General features: G+C 38.9%; 1 protein-coding gene and 1 long non-coding RNA gene across 2 annotated transcripts; both read left to right on the forward strand.

Moving 5' to 3' along the window:
- Positions 1-2,321: 2,321 nt before the first annotated feature.
- Positions 2,322-2,982, forward strand: LOC125491126. The gene is made up of 2 exons (XR_007268137.1): positions 2,322-2,381; positions 2,836-2,982. It is a non-coding gene; the product is annotated as an uncharacterized LOC125491126 (long non-coding RNA).
- A 396-nt stretch (positions 2,983-3,378) lies between these two features.
- Positions 3,379-9,862, forward strand: LOC119692932 (zinc finger protein 468). Its single transcript, XM_038114634.2, has 4 exons — positions 3,379-3,511; positions 4,025-4,152; positions 4,896-5,837; positions 9,193-9,862. The coding sequence occupies exons 2-4, from the start codon at positions 4,035-4,037 to the stop codon at positions 9,510-9,512; spliced, it is 1,380 nt and encodes a 459-aa protein (XP_037970562.2). The 5' UTR covers positions 3,379-3,511; positions 4,025-4,034; the 3' UTR covers positions 9,513-9,862.
- The last annotated feature ends 8,227 nt before the right edge of the window (positions 9,863-18,089 follow it).

An 18,089-nucleotide genomic window follows, 5' to 3' on the forward strand; every position in this document is an offset into this window, starting at 1 on the left:
TCTTCATTGCACATGTATCATTTTGTGTATTGTATACTTCTTCATATTGATTTGATTATGGAAAATGATTTAAATAAAAATAATGTTTTAAATTAATAATGATAAAAGGTTGGGGTTTTGAGCCGGTAAGAGTCCGGCACTACCTGGGTCTTCCCTTCCCAGGTGTCCATGATGGATTTTCCCCCTACCTATTGCAATTTAGTGTTGATAAAAGAAACTTAATTTATTTATTTTTCGATATATAAAAAAGTTATTTAATCATTTTAAAGTATAAAGGTTGACGCATAATAAATAGCGTCAGTAAACAAAGTTTAATATTCTTAAAAAAAAAACAAAACCTAACCTAACCTAACCTAAGGCGCGAGCATAGGATTCGATACTATTTTCGAATCTACACGAAGGGTCGCTTTTACCAAACGCTAAACGTATTTAAATCAAATTTTAAATACATTTTGTACTAACTGACAGACGTATGACAGGCTACTATATGTATAAATACGTTTATAGCTCGACAACTTCGTGCGCGACCCTCCTTGCGGGGTGACAGACGCGGAGGGGACGAGGTACCCAAGACGACAGCGGGATGCGGGAGAGGTCGCGGGGAAGGACAACGCGTGCACTGCACGTCATTATTACGGCAGACACGGCAGTCTCGGCCGAGCAGTCGAGGCGGCCACACGTGTTGTAAAATCTGTCATAATCTGAGTTCGACGCACATGAGACCACTGATCCTGAGACCATTTGTCTTAGTCATTAGTGTTGAGGCCAGAACCGCCACAATCCTTTTATATGAATATTTTACCTTTTGAATTTTAATAATCATATTATTATTATCTATGATTCGTCAATAAAATATCTTCAAAAACCACAAATCGTATATTTTACAAATAAATTAAATCGCATTATAAAACTATATTAAATCGATTGCTTGTTTACTAAATTCATTCGATTAATCGAAACGTCAAATGGTCACTTGAAATGTTGGCAGTTTGGGTGGACGGTGCATATTAAAAAATAAAAAGGTAAGGTGGGTAGTCGGTTGAGCAGGGACGGATTGTCATTCTGATTTAAATTATTGAACGGGTCGGTTGTGCACCTTCCGCAGGGATCACCACGTTTCGCTATCAAAGTTAATCCAACTGTATCAAGTGCATCCTCGTGTATTTTATAAGATTGATCGGTAATTCCGAATAAATCGAGTGTGTACTACCTATCTGTGCCTTTATTTCTGGGGTGTGATGATGAATGGCGATACCAACGAACTGGCTGATCGAATCATTGACCAACCACTGCTAGCTCGTGCCCACTCCCCGACAACTATAATATAATCTACCGGGGTTTTCTGTAGAACCGTGAGCCGAATGTTGGTTTGGCCGAGGTTTGGTAGAATGCAAAATCTGCTTACTCCCGAGTAACTGTGTAGCGAGCATAGAATTCGATACTTACTATTTTCGAATCTACACGAAGGGTCACTTTAACCAAACGCGAAACGTATTTAAATCAAATTTTAAATACATTTTGTCCTAACTGACAGCCGTATGACAGGCTACTAAATACGTTTAGCGTTTGGTGAAATTCCACCTAACATGGAAAAACAAATGCCACTTAACAAATTTGCCTAACATTTTGACAGTGACATTTGACGATACGCAACCAATACGCAACGTAAACGGAGGTTTCGAATCCTGTGCTCGCGACTCTGGTAGTTTACTCGAGAGTAAAAAGTTACTCGAGCTTGGTCAAATCCACCCCAAATAATGAAACTAGTTTTATGAACCTTTTTATTGATCAACATAATTTACTCTTACATTACGTCACAAATAGTGACACGTTATCGCGAGATTTATCCGAGCACACTTTTCTCCGTGTGTACTCGTGTTCTAAAATGTCGTGCTACCTCGCCCCCGCCACTTCTTTCACCCCGCAAGGAGGGTCGCGCACGAAGTTGTCAAGCTATAGCGTTTGGTGAAATTCCACCTAACATGGAAAAAACAAATGCCACTTTTGGAACTAACAAATTTGGAATTTGCCTTACATTTTGACAGTGACATTTTGACGATACGCAACGTAAACGGAGGTTTCGAATCCTGTGCTAAACGTATTTATTAGCCTGTCATACGTCTGTCAGACGTACGACAGGCTACTAAATACGTTTAGGGTTTGGTGAAATTCCACCTACTATTATGGAAAAAACAAATGTCACTTTTGGAACTAACTTTGCCTTACATTTTGACAGTGACAGTTGACGATACGCAACGTTAACGGAGGATCGAAACTTGTGCTCACTTACCAAAATTTTGCCCATGACCTTGCCTCGCTCGCTGGACCGAGGCTGGATAGATCCTGGAAAGTGTCCTGGGACACTTCTAGGAATTTTAAAGGTAAATTTTACTCCCATATCCAACCTCATATCCCAAAAAAGCCATGGTTTTTTAAAGCAAAACACTGAGATAAACCAGCAACTTCCACTCTTTGTAGACTGCGTCTGGGCCACGCGTGCACCCCGGTGCACTTGGCTAGGATTCGGGTCCGTGATAGCTCTGCCTGCGACTGCGGTGCCAGTGAAGGATCTGTTGATCATCTCTTTTTCGAATGTCCCAACCTTCAAACCTCCCTATATGACATCCTCCCACCCACCATTCCCAAACCTGTAAATACTAACTATCTTCTTACCCTTGTACATACTCCCCTTGTTAATATAAGTACTGTACAAATTCCTTAAGACTAACAATATTAAACTGTAAATGTGTTTGTACATATATACTAACAAATCTAACCATTACTTGTGATGTCCACTTATTGTTTGTATATATTGTGTTTGTCTGGTTGTTTCAGGTTTTAACTGTGTAAATAGTCTAAAATAACCGTAACGACTGCTTTCCAATACTGTGAGCATTGGTCACGTGACTCTGGCCCAGTTAGCCGTGTTAGTCACACACGGCAAAGAGCCATTCAACCAAAATTGAATTGAATTGAACTTGTGCTCACGACTGCACTGCTCATACATGGTTAAGCAAATGGGGTTCCAATATAAAAAATATATTTCTATCATTTTCTTCAATACAAAGAAAGATAAATAATTCATCAGTACTTAGGTAATTATCATTTACTTACCGACGAATGGAGAACTTTCAGTCCTTCTCCTTTTTTCGAAGTCGGAGAAAAACGAGGTCCTAGGGGAGAAATGCGCGCGTCCTTACAATAGTTTTTTTATTATTCTGAGATTTAGATTCGCAATCACAGAACACTAAACTCTAAACTACATTCACTTTTACTTACTCTATGGGCCTGACAGAACTTCAGTAAACTTCACATTCGTTTGATTTTGATGTTTGTTTTTCGGGCTCGGTTTCGGGTAGTTCAAAGAGTAAAGTAATATTGGGGTAGTTTGATGATATTGTTTATTCGTTTCGACAAGTTCATTTTATTATTCAATAATAAACTGCTCAGGATCACAACTTAATTATTAGTAGCCGCATTAGACATTGAATGTAGCTGTTGTCTTTATAAGGTAGAAGGTACGTTAAAAGTATTATTTTGACGTTACGTATATTTGCAGAAGTCAGCAGAAAACACTGTGCTGTGGGCATTGAAGCATAATGTAATAACTAATGATATTAGTTCAATGGCAGTAGTGCTATAACCTCAAATAATAACTCTCAACGCGTTGCTTTTTTCACTGTTTGTTTAAAAACTAATATTTGACTGGCAGAGATGTTAACATAGAGTTTGATATTCATCAGCAGGTAATAATTGGCCACAGTCATGTATGTATGTTGCCAGAGGATGCGAATACCCTCTCCCGGTACTCTCCATGTTACATCTTGGTATTTATAAAACACTGGTAAAGTGTGGATGCAGAAGTAATTCTTTTTATGTGAATGGACACAAAACACTATTTACCCGACTAAGGCGAAGCGAAAAGCAGCTTATGATTTATTTATTTAATAATACACATTTTAATATAATGTACTTATCACAATAATTTTAGTCACTCAAATACATACATTAAATATGTTTGCAGCTAGTTGAAGATGGAGTCGGGCATCACTGCGGAGGAGTGTGACCCGCACCGCGACCCTGCCCTGAGGGGGGTGCTCCAAGAGCTCGGCATTATTAAACATGAAATCATAGATTATGGCACTGATGAAGGTAAGAAGATGCAATGTAATGGTTTGGTTTTAACTGGTATAGGTACCTACTGTATGCATATGCAGTTTAGTTTAAGAAAAAGAAGTCTTCAATGACAAGTATAATACAGTCTGCAACAGAGATATCTGACAGCCCGCAGATAGACAAATGGTAGTACTTAGGGTCGGCAAAAAAGATATGAGACCCACCCTGTTGCAAACAGTTTGATCCTAAGACTGAAGATAACAATTAATCAAATTGTGTTATAACGCAACAAACTGTTTATGTAAGTATGTACATACTGTTTATGTAAGTATGTACATACTTAATACTTACATAAACAGTTTGTTGTGACATAACCTGACATGCATGTGGGAGCGAAATGAAAGAGAAGGGGGGCTGCGGTAATAAATCAATATATTGAATCATAAATTACAATTAGGTACATCAAAAGACACATTGGAAAGATATCACCTGATGAGATTCAGAGCACCCTTGTTGCCGTGTCTGCAGTCGGACAGCTTCTGATCCGTTGACAGTTCGAGTGATCACTTTTATACCAGTGGAGTGGGGAGTAGTAGTTTGCACCTGCAGCTTGTTTGCGTTGCCAAATTGTTTTTCTAGGCGCACGTGTTTACTACTATTACAAAATGTTGAGTACTCCCACATGCATACTCGGCTTTCAGGGTAACACAATTTACACATACATGTTCTTACATACAATTTATACATGTTTATATAAGTATAATTTACTGAACTTTCAGAATACACGCAAGAAGATTCCTCAGCGGGCCATCTGTATGAGAATGGTGACAATGTGGACATTCCATTACACACGGGAACCTCAACACCCGATGTACCCAATGAAACAACTGCTTCTAAACACATTCTCTCTCATGAAGTCAAGAAGGAAACAGAAGAAGAAGCTGTATCAACTGAGTTGCCGTTTCACAGAAACAGAATAATATTGGGCAAGAAGAAACCAGTTTCTTTGGAAAAATCAACCAAACAAGATGCATCAGATATCAATAACAAGTCAAAAATGAAAGTAAATAAAAGAATATCTATTAAAAAAGATCATGATACAACCTTAATCGGCAAGGACAAAGGTAGAAGCAGGAAAAGAACGAAAGAGTATAGTGAAATGGAAAGATGTTTACTAGTGAAAGTAGTTGTAACGGACTGCTACCGGTCTCTGCTGGACGGCGGGTGTTTCTGTGCTCGGTGCGGTGTGCTGTTTGCGACATGCAGCGCGCGCGACCGGCACGAGGTGACGTCACACGCCGCCGCTGCGACTCCTCAACGCAGCCTTCGTGAGCGTAGGAACAGAGTTGTTCTCACTGACTCAAATTGCGAGGAAGATTTAGAGACAAATCCTACGAAACTTATAAAGAGGAAGCGTACAGGTGAAAAGCCATACGAGTGTGAAACTTGTAAGTTAAGATTCTGGGGAAGATATGATTTGAAGATGCACACGATGATTCACACTGGCGAAAGGCCCTTCGAATGTAAAATTTGTCAAATAAGATTTAATAGGAAAACTATTTTGAAGAGACATGTGATACAGACTCACAATGGAGAAAAGCCATTTGAGTGTAAAATTTGTCAGCGAAGATTCCCTCGAAGACTTACTTTGAAGACGCATATGGCATCTCACAGTACGGAACAGCCACATGAGTGTAAAATCTGCAAGGTGAGATACAAGCATTTCGTCGCAGTCGTAGAACAATGACGGATCTGCAAAACAGCAACTTTACAGGAGAGCCAGTTAAAGTTTTTAAACAACGTTTTGTTCGATAAAATGAAAACGGCTGAAGCAATTCATTTGAAATTTGGTCACATTATTATACGAATGGACTTTTGCAATATAGCCTGTATGATTAGCCTGTAATAAGTTTAGGTTTCCTGAAAAATCAGATAGGTCATTGTTCTATGTATCCTACTATGTCGCATTATATGATAAGTCGTTTTTTTACGGACTTTTATTGCGTATCTAATGGCGTATTATACTTTTCGTCGTTGTTTTAGGGAATATATGGAAAAATTCAAAGACGGATCTTTAAATAAGCTATTTAGGAGGCTGCTGATTGCGCTATATTATTTTATGTTTAGGTCCTAATTTTTTTTTACAAAATACAATTATTTTATAAAATGTTTTTTGAAGACCCCATTGTGTCCAAGCATCAGTCAATAATCATCCAATGCTAAACATAGGCCTCTCCCAAAGAGCTCCACAACACTCGGTCCTCGGGCTTCCTCATCCAGCCACTACTGGCTACCAGCCTACGGTTGTCCTTATTTGTGACTCGAGAATTCGTCGACCCCAACGGTTATCGGTTCTTCGGCAGATATAGCCAGCCCACTGCCACTTCAGCTTGCACATTTTGACAGCTATGTCGGTAACCTTAGTCCTCTGACGGATACCCTCATTTCTGATACGATCCATCAGAGAAACCCCAAGCACGCTGAACGACATTAAATCGGTGGACCAGTACTACCGTCAGTGCCCACCAATCTGCCCCATACGTCATCACTAGCAAGATGCACTGGTTGAAGAAGACTTTTGTCTTCAGGCTCTAATGATAAAAGTCTTCTTCTCTGATCAGGGATGGCCGAGGAGAATATGTGACGGAGTTTCCCAACTCAATTGTGACATTTGTGACCCTTTGCTGGGCAAAGGTCTCTTCCTGGGTCTTCCAGCTATCCCTGTTCATGGCCTCCTCATTCCAGTTCCTACTAAACACGTCTAGGTCATCCCGTTATCTTCTTCTGGGTCTGTCCCTGTGCCGGCGGCCGTTATCAGCTACCCATTTGGTAGCATTTTCACCCTACCTATCCGGCTGCATATGACAGACGTGCGCCGCCCAGTCTCACTTCAGTTCGGCGGTCTTAGCACCCACGACGAAGGACGCTATCTCGCCCAAATAAATTACACATTGACATATTGTATTTCCTGCCTATCTACCTCAACCCTACGTTTCGTGCTGTTGGTCATGTCTGTTGTCTTCGAACGGTTCACCTTTGGTCCAACTTCAAGGCTTGCCGTGGATAGCTCTCGCAACATTTGTTGGAGCTCTGAGCTGGAGTGGGAGAATAGGGCAATATCGTCCGCAAAACCGAGGTTTGACTATTTTTTACTTCTGAAATTGATGTCCTTGTCCTCCCAGGACTGTGTCAACTTCTTGAAAACCTCTTTGAGGAAAATTGTAAAGCGTGTACAGCGAGGGTCGCCTTGTATGACACCCTTTTCAATCGGAAACGTTGGACCAGTATCAGGTTTTTCCAATTTCACGTTGGCTGAGCTGTTTATGTAGATAGTACCAACGAGTTCAATGTAGGTTGGATGAATTTTGTGGTGTTAAGGGCGGAAAGTATTGCTTGATGTTAGATACTGTCGAAACCTTTTGTATAGTCAATAAATACATGGTAAAGTGGTGTGTTAAGCTCTATGAACTTTTCGATAATCTGATTGAGCGTGAATAGAGGGTTCGCGGTATAATAACTAGGTCGGAAACCGGCTTGTTCTGGTGGTTGATGTTAGTTCAGCAGAGAACGGATGCGATTGTGAATTATTTATACATGTGTGTTGTCAAGCTAACGGGTCTATAGTTTCCGAGGTCGGATTTCTCACCCTTTTTATGGAGAAGTAAGTATAATGTGAGAATTACAGAATTTACGGGGAATTTTTACTGAAATTAATACGTGAATAAAGTGGGCTCACCTATTTTTAAGAGGAAAAGCCCCAGTATCAATTGAATGCTGGTGATTGTGAAACAGCTGAGAAAAATTATCATCCCCAAGCAGTACAAGATGATCCTTACATAGCTACGGATAAGATGATACCAATTTCCCTAATTATTTACTGCCCGCAAACAGTAAATTCACTGATGTACGATCACGTTGACTCCCCCGCGATGCCATTCACCCCTAGAACTAAAGAATTTACTGATTGTGGTCAGTCAATGAAGGAAATTGCTGTCAACTTATCCGTAGCCATGTAAGGATCCTCTCAAACTGCTTCGCGATGGTCATTATCCTCAGCTGTTTGACAATCACCAGCATTCGGTTGATGCTAGGACTTTCCCTTTGCAGTTGATGTAACGGTAGCTGTTAATACAGAAATTTAATGTTTGATGTGGATTCTGCGGCTGACTTGGTTTGTATGTTTGGTAACTCATGCAAATGGCTGGAAAAACATAATTCCAAACCTACCCGCATGGTACCGTGCTCCCATCGTCACCTGCCTCTGGCAGTAGAGTTGATGAACAAAAAAAGTACTTAAGTACATTGTTTTTTAGCACATAGTTTTAAAAACATAATAAATTAGCGAAAATATACAGAAAAATCATAAATTTATTTATTTTCCATTAAAAATACGTAATATTATGAAAGAACAACGACGTATCCTAAAATAATTCCAAAGAATAACGACGGTTATCTACACACGTCTACCACTTATCCATAGAACAATGACGGTATATACAAAACACCGATAGTTAGGACAAAGAACATAGTCGCATTTGAAATACCGTCACTAAATTTAACAAACAAACAATATTGTTTTTTAATACACCGTACCTAATTATAACTAACTTCTCAATGATTTTAGCGAAAACTAGGGCTTTTATTTTTTTAAAACAAAGTTCCAAGAATAACGACGGATTTAAGAGACCGTCTTTGTTCTATGGGAGAAGTATTAAAAAAATATTGACTTGGAAAACAGAACTTTTTAAATAATAATTATAGCAAAAAACATTTTAAGTACTCATTACGTGTTCCATGTGCTCCTACAGAGAACACTGACATAAGAAACAAACCGTCACGCGGGAGCGGGTCGCGGGGGGTGAGGTTCACCGCGGAACATCGACGGAGTAGCACAAGCGCCCATGTTCTACGCGAAAAAATCAAAACCGTCAGTGTTCGACTCTGTATTTCGCTTATTATAAAAGATTTAAAAAAAAACTTTTGTTGTATAGGTAAATAATGAAATTTTAAAGAAGAATCTGCAATAATCCGAAAATCGAAAAAAATCAGATCCGTCACTGTTCTACGACTGCGACGATTTAGTAACTTTGCAACGACATCACAGGCGAATTCACTTTGGTGAAAAGCCATTCAAATGCAAAACTTGTAACCAAAGATTTAGGCTGATTAATGAGTTGAAAAGACATAAGTTTAGTCACTATGGTGGAAAGCCATTTAAGTGTAAAACTTGCAAGAAAAGATTTTCGACAAATGGAGATTTGCGTAGACACGGTGTGGTTCACACCAAGGAGCAGCCGTTCGGGTGTGTGATCTGCAAGAGAACATTCAACCTGCGCAGCAACTTGAAGCGGCATTGCGGCTCGCTGGGACACATCCGGAAAGCCCTGCGACTGTGACCGGGGTAGGGCATGCAATACCAATTGTTGATTATTAGAGTTAAAATTTTAGAAGAATATTTTTTTTTACATACGGTGTGCGTTTGCGCATGATTTCCAACGTCCGAAAACTGCATTAAACGGTTTGAAACAAGTGCGCTTTCATAAGATATAGGAACACATTATACTTAATCGCTTTATTTATAGCCTAAAAAGTGTGATTCCGGTATTACTTCAATATAGGTATTAACTTTCAATACCGGTATTGAAAAAAGTGTAAATTTAGTCCGGGATCCCTTTATTGCATACCCTAGACCGGGGGGTGTGCGTCACACAAAAATGTACCTATTTGAAATAAATAAGTATTATCTATTGTTTGCCCCAAATAGTGACCTATATCGTAAACAAGATGTTCCCGCGAGCTTCTCTTCGTCTTAAAAAGTTTTCCCGCGGGAATACCGCAATAAAAAGTAGCCAAAATTAGACTAATTAGGTACCTAATTTTTTTTATGACTGCCGCCTGACAAAAATTTACGTCGCTTATTTTACCTATTAAAATGTGTGTTTTATACATTTATGTTTATTACTAGCGTAAGGACAATGCCAACCGCTCAAGAAAATGGCACATTCGCGCTGGCCCAAAATCTCATAGGTATATCTGTCTTAATTTCAAATTTGTTTGAATTAGGACCAACGCAGAAGTGTAATTTTATTTCAAAAAATATGTTATGATGGGCGCATCCTCCCTCTTGAAACACCTAATATATAAAGAGTTTCATACAAATTACAAATGCTTGTAAGAAGTAGATGAAGCACGGCAGTCTCTGCTCGTCGCGGGGCGTGGTCTCGACGGATCTGCCATAAACAAAATGTCCGTTTCTTTTGCGTCGACCCAGCAGTGGAGCCTCAGCAGTTAAGGCGCCGACACACTATCGGACGCGGCTACCAGCCGTGACTTAAAGGTATCTAGGTAAGGAATGTACACAACGCTGTTCATACTATCGGGCGTAAGTCGCGGACGTAAACTCGGGCTGACCTTCAGCTTTCAGACGTCCGAGAGCGATCTGGCACGAACTGTCCCAAAAGACCGTGCACACTTATCAGTCGCGACTGACAGCCGCGTCCGTAAGCCGAATCCGCTAGTGTGTCGGCGCCTTTACTGTCTATGGAATTCGCTCTCAGGCGCTCCCACTGTTGGAGTCGAGGCGTCGTCGCATCGGCTATAATGCGCAGGGAATTATGTCTCGTGTACAATGTCAAGTGGTCGCCCGCGCCGCGACTCCGCCTCGACTTCTTCAGTGAGCGTCGACCACTCGACCTGCACGTCTAGTACCTACAGGTTTGATAGTTTGTAGAAAACTTGTAATAAAAGTTTCCGTTTTCTCGCATACGAAGTGGCGCCTTTAGTGGAAACTATCATGAAACTTTTCACAGATAATATATACAGTGACAGAAGAATACATACATACATACATACATATGCACTCACGACTGTAATCCCTCTAAGGGGTAGTCAGAGGTGGCTCACAAGTGAGCCACCCACTTTTCGCAGCACATTGGTACTCACGTGATAGGTTGCGAACCACAGAAGAATACCAAAACTTTTTTCGTTTACTAACATAAATTGGTCTATGAAATCTTTAATGAAGGGAGAGCTACCATTATCGCTCAAGCGGAAGCTCCTCGACTCGTGTATCCTGCCCGTCCTAACCTACGGCGCTCAGACTTGGTCTTTGACGGACCATCAGAAGTCTAGGCTGAAGGTTTGCCAACGAGCGATGGAGCGTAGCATACTGGGTGTGACCAGGCTAGACCGCGTCAGAAACACCACACTGCGCTCCGCCACTCGCATAAAAGACGTAGGTGCACAGACCGCTAAGCTGAAGTGGGCCTGGGAAGGCCATGTCATGCGAATGCACTAGTGATGTAACGAATATTCGCATTCGCATTCGCATTCGCGAATATTCGCACATTTTTGGATATTCGCATTCGCATTCGCAAAATTTTGTGCGAATGTTTTGCGAATATCAGTACTTATTAGAAAGAAGTATTTGAAAATAATGGTAGGTTAACAAAATCAAAATCCATTCGTCTATAACTTTTATTACAAGTTACCCTCTTAATCTCATTACCTTTATCATTTGATATTTATTTAATTATTTTTTTGGGCAATGAAACTTTAGAAATACAAGGTGGGCCAAAATTAATCACCCTATTGGAAGTTGCTCTCATTTGTACAAATGGACGCCAATTTCAAATTTGTTTTGATATTGGTGGACTAGACAAATACAGAATACAAATTCAGAGGCCGGTAAGTGATATACTCCCCAAGATCGCGGAATAATTGTGTATACTTATTCAGTTTTCGGGACGCCTTTTTTTTCGTTTTATCTGTAATTTTTCCCTGCAAAATCGCCCGATTTTGTTGTTTGAGACGGTTTTGAGGGGTTTTTTGTAGACCCGTGTTTATGTGATTAAGCCCGTGTCTCTAGAAGCCCTTAAGGCGAGTGCGAGAATCTCTCGGCCGAAGTTCTCGCTGGAGTGATGAGAAATTCCATAAAAGGAGCCTGTATGGCAATCAATTGTGACGGCGCCCATTTTTCCGATATCATCTTCTAGATTTTATCAATAAAACTGTTAAGGTTCAAATAAACATAATCAAAAAAAAGAATGCAAGTTTTTCATTAAAAAAAATGAGAGCCAAACAACATCGGATGACTTCTATTGGTCCACCTTGTAGCTTCATAAGACCTAAACATACACTCACGTGTAAAGAAATAGTTCCGCTTAAAAAATACAGACACCAAATAGCCTCTATTTTTTTAAACATTTAATAGAAAATTTTAATAAAATATTGACGTTTTTAGTTGATAATATTCTGATTCGTCGTTAAATTAAGGCTGTCACTAAAGCTGGAAGAAAATCAGAATCTGTCAAATCTAGTGAGGGGGGGTTGAGGTATGCGGGGCGTTCTACGGACAATGACATGAAATTTTAACATAGTACTCGAAAACATAAAAGTGAAGACATGCCACTTTGTTAAAAATATACTAAGTAAGTAATATTGTTTTGTGATACGAAAATATTTATTTTTATTTGAAAGTATTTTTAATATTTAATAATTAATTATATATAAAGTCGTACCCGTGCCGATATTTATACAGGTTGTTGCAAAAAGGGTTTAATACTATGCCGAAACCTACGTGTGCAGCATGTTATTGATGTTATTTCTAAGCCAGGAAATGAAATCAGAATGTAAAAAAATCGCGAAAATATTATCAGAGTTTAATAGTTCAGGGTGTTGTATTAAACTCTGCCCCCGTGTAATAAAAAAAGTATAGTTAGCCGAAAGGGCGTTACTCAGGCGTCACTCTGAAAAACTTTTATCCTACGTAATTTTTTATATTCATGAAAAAAACGCTTCTTCATATAATTTTTTTTTGGTCACGTGACCTTTTATTTCATTTTTTTTTTTTTTTCATTTTTTATTCATTCACAAAATTACATTGTATTTGAATTTACTATAGACAAAAATATAATATAACATGCATAAAAAATAACAAATTAGAACAATAATAAATTCACAATAATAATACTTAATTAAATATACCCAATTACAAATTACAACAAAATTTTATATTTATATTAAAATAAAATGTCATGCACATTTCTAAAATTAATAAAATCGTCAACAGAGTAGAAGCACCTTTTCAACAAGAAGATACGCAAGGAATTTTTAAATTTTGTTATTTCGTCAATTTGTTTTAAGTCAGTCGGTAGTTTATTATATAAGAGGACTGCCTGATACCGAGCGCAATGTCTCGCAATTTAGTTAGACGACCTGTTTTTTTTTGGTGTTTCATATGGGGAGGTCACCAGAAAAATAATAACATGTAAGTACCCCCGCAAGGGAGTACATTAGTACAAGGCGAGAGTGTGTATTTTTTTTTTTTTAAGTACTTATGTGTATTTGGGATATGATAGAAATAATATTTTTGTTTCTTAAAAACCAAAAAATTTACACCTTGCTGCGCTCTTTTGCTCACTGTAAGTACACCTACAAATATTGCTGTATTAAAAAAAACTGTTTTGTTATAACGATTATAAAAAAAAAGTTATTTTCATGTCAAGGAGTCATTTACCTAATTACGATTTCACTCAACAGCAGGTGAACTGAAAAAATAAGTTCTAGTTCTATCATCACTTTAGATCGCAAACATTGTAACTCCACTTTTCTCGGCGAAAAGTACTCTTTGGTGTCAATAGAAACGTTTTTTGAATTCACATGTTTTCCTCTTTATTCGAAAAAAAAACAGTATTCCGCATTTTACCATTTGTTTTCCTCTAAACCCCAAACCGTGATTTTTAAACAAGAAAACTTAGTAATTATACCCTTTATTCTCATATATACAACGTGCGATGTAGGCGAACGTGAACGAAAACTATGCAATAAGCCTTTGTTTTTATTACTACTTTAGTAAATTACAATAACATACTCAACAATGTTAATTTTTTTTTGCAATGTTATGTTGTTAAATTAAGATCTAATATTTTATTAACATGAAGTTACTTTCAACTTTTTTTGCATCTATGCGTCGAATCACAGCATGACGGCTGCTGCAGCTTCCTGCTGTCCTGTCCTCCAACCAATCCCACCAGTACTGCAGGTTGCGTCGAATACGAGCCATTCTCTTCGACTTGACAAGACAGGTGCTCCCGGAAGGATCATAGATCGCACGGAACCCGTACCGTATAGAGGCAACGGACTCCTTTGCAACAGCCCCCCAGATTCGGAAGTAGCCCATGCACTGCATGGCGAGCACAGCTGCAGCAATTTTTTCGTAATGAATCATTGGGATGTCATCCCCGAAGGAGGCTCTCAGCCTACCTCACGACCTGTGTGACATTAGAAAAATGCACTGTGCTAACGCCGTTTGCGAGCTTGATTTGCAGGACCGCGTTGTAAGCCAAGTTCCACAGCAGAGGGGTCCAAGACCTACCGCTGTGGAACTCCGCAACTGAACTTCTTCAGTGAAAACAAACCCTCTCTTTTCGCATCCTTAATGTACCTACTTGTTAGACACGTATGACCTCTGTCAATTTTCTGCAGATAAGAAGACAAGTGATGGTATACAAGAGCCGCCCTAAAGGTTCGCCCTCTAGGGGATAGAGTTGAACGCGGTTACTATTTTTAAGCAAACAGCCAGCGCAACAACTCGCCCGTGGTTCTTATCCTGCTCCGACAGTGAACGAACGCAAAGTATTGTACTCACTATTCGAATCCGCATTTAGGATGCCAAACTGACTGTCCGAAAGGTCGAAACCGTACCACCACAGAGGTATGACTCGTTCGAAGAGCTTATCAGGCTCTTACAGCAATCAGATGTGTCGGTACACTGAAAGATAATCTACAGGCCTGCTTTATTTATTTAGGAGCACTAATGGCCTCCTTTCAGTCATTGAGTCACTGGCACTCAGGCTGCGGTTGAACAGGAAGATAGACTGTCTAAACAAATCATTTTTAGGCTAGTTAAAAACAACTTTAGGTGGGTAGTATGCCAACTAGAACTACAAATAAAACAGTATTTTTGTCTCCTCTAAAATTTGGTCACGAGGAGTTACGATGATTACGATCTAAGGTGACGCTGACGATATTTTATACAAGGTATTGAAAAAAGGGTATAAAGCTTAGCCAAAAGTGGATTTAGGTGCCATTCTGATCCACTTTTCTTCTACAATTTTGAAAATTCACGTAACAAAACCTTTTACATAGAAACTTATTCGATCACGTGACTTTTTACTATAGAGACCGAATTTATTTTTCGAGAATTTCCAAAACTTGGAGAACAAAAGTTGTTCAGAATAACCCCTGAGTCAAACCCTTTCGGCACAGTATACCCTTTTTGCAACATCCTGTATAGGTAATATCAGGTTTATAAAAGACCTGGGCCTGTAGAGTGAGACTCGGCATGGGGAGTCATAATTTATAGATCTTTTAGGTTGCAGTGGCGAATGGGCACTGGTAGCCCTGCCCTTTTCTATAACTATAACTATAGGTAATTTTATGGCAATTTAAAAATGGTATAACATTTATCTATTTGAAAAAATCATTAAAAATATACATTACCTATCACCCTAATTTAAAAAAAAATTCAGCCCTTACTTTAAACTTATAACACCCCTCTATTTCCTTCAGGGGTTAAAAAACCTGTGTATTTAATATTTTCTTATGAGTTTTTTTTTAAAAACTAGGCTCTTACATAGTTGTACATAATATTATGCGGTATTTTATTCCACTTGTAACGCATAAAATTCATAGCTACAGTAAACATTTCATTTTTTTCATGGCGAGATACAGTCGCACTTAACCGCTTTTTTGCAAAGCTTGTTAAATAGATTTAAAAAATTATGTAAATTTTAGATCTTCAATTTTTAAAAATACTGACTTATTTTTAACAACCTGTAGTGTACAGACTACCACATCTTAAAATATATATATATTTTTAATTAACTACGGTTTTTGGTTTCAAATAAAACAAATTATGAACTTACTTTTCAACACCCTGTATATTGTGTAGCTTACCTACCATACACAACCGTTAAAATAAAATAAATTACCCCTCAGAATATAAACAGGCTCGCGCTTTGGCATACTGCATTGACCGTATAGTTCTTATTCGGAGAATCTAATAAGTGTCATTATGTGCAATGTTTACCTTTATCTATGCATCTGTAACTCTATAGTAAAAAATGTAAACAAATCGAAAAGGCGAAATGTTTTCTAAGAATTTTCGGCTTTTCTGCATCTAAAATGATTAGAAAATTAACTTTCCATAGCAAATGCATATGTATTATAATACTTGTAGTCATAATTTGTTGATTTAATCAGTTATTGTGAAATATTTGATAAAAAATAAAATGGCGTGGGTATCGCTCCTAACAGGCCGCCACCAGGGCGACGACTGAAGAAATCTGAAATCTGTCACGGTGTCATCATTTTTAAACCGGAATTTATTAGTTTTTTGCAAAAAAAGTTGACTTCTGGTCCATTAAATCCAACTCTTTAAGGTAACTTTGTTAAGAATTTAATTACCTACACATACATATAAGATTCCATGAAAATGGGCCCTCTGATTTCGAGGGTTTTTTCATAATAAGTCAAAAAATGGCAAAAGACATGGTGTGTTTGCAATTTTTTTTAACATACTTATTATAATCCTGCACCAATTTATAAGCAACTAACATGTTCAGTATACCCTCTGCTACAAAATATATTTTTATCAATGTGATAGAAGCAACCGTTTTTCCAATCTAATCAAGTATATCAAGCCGACTTTAGCATTTTAGCTTTAGGGATCCCCTTAACTTAAAAATTGCAGAAGTCGTCATTAAGTATTTTTTTTGCGCTTAGGAGTAATTTGGTGTTTTTCTTAATGGATCATTTTCATTGCCCGTGAGTGTAAATAAACAAACAAAAAGCGTATTTTCACAGTATAGTGTCAGAGCAAGATAGGCATACATTTAAATACGTTTAAATGTTTCGTGTAAGACGTCCTCAGAAACTGCACACAGTCGCAATGTGTCGTAAGTGTTACGGAGCTAAATAAAGTAAAAAAAAAAAATTGCGTCTAGTATTGTTTAGTCTGAGTCGGAATGCGCCTAGACCGGAACGTACCTCGTTCAGTACGAGACTACCACCAAACCATACAAATAACGCCAAATTTGAACACAAACTGAATATTCGCATTCGCATTCGCATTCGCGAATGTCGATTTCAGATATTCGCATTCGCATTCGCATTCGCGAATGTCCAAAAACACACATTCGTTACATCACTAGAATGCACCCGGACCGGTGGGCAAAAATTATAACCGAGTGGGTGCCGAGCGACGGACGCAGGCGCCCAGGTAGACCTAGGCGGAGATGGCGTGGCGGGACGACCTGGACAGATTTTTGCCGGATTGGCGTCAGGTGGTCGACAATAGAGACGTGTGGAGTGAACATGGGGAGGCCTTTGCCCAGCAGTGGGACACTGCAATGGTTACATAAAAAAAAAAAAACATAAATTGCAAAACTCATACTAGGGGCCCTGAGCTCGCATGTTGAGAGAAGCACGCGCCTCGCAGTCAGTGGAGCGCCGCGGTCTCTTCGCTTTGTCAGGCCAACAACATGTCATTGTAGGTGACTATACTTACACATCATCACTAATAAACTCCTAATAATCCACCATCGTCCGCGCAGACATCGGGCACCGGGCATAGACAACACGTCTGCGCCAGACAGAGGCCGGGCATAGACAACACTCCTCGCCAGACAGAGACAGAGACATAGACAACACGTCTGCGCCAGACAGAGACAGAGACAACACGTCTGCGCCAGACAGAGACAGAGACAACACGTCCGCGAGCCACGACGCTGTCCTCGTCCAATCGCCCCTCAGCAAAGCTCACCATCGTAGTTACGCCTATAGTAACTAGTTAACAAAAAAATAACACAAAATTTAATTGAAATTTCAACCTAAATCGATGAGCCAGTCAGTGTTAAGAATATTTCTTATTTTTATTTAAAAACGTAATGTTATGTTGCAAACAAAAAATA

This window comes from Plutella xylostella, chromosome 31 (assembly GCF_932276165.1).
Source record: "Plutella xylostella chromosome 31, ilPluXylo3.1, whole genome shotgun sequence".
NCBI lineage: Eukaryota > Metazoa > Arthropoda > Insecta > Lepidoptera > Plutellidae > Plutella > Plutella xylostella.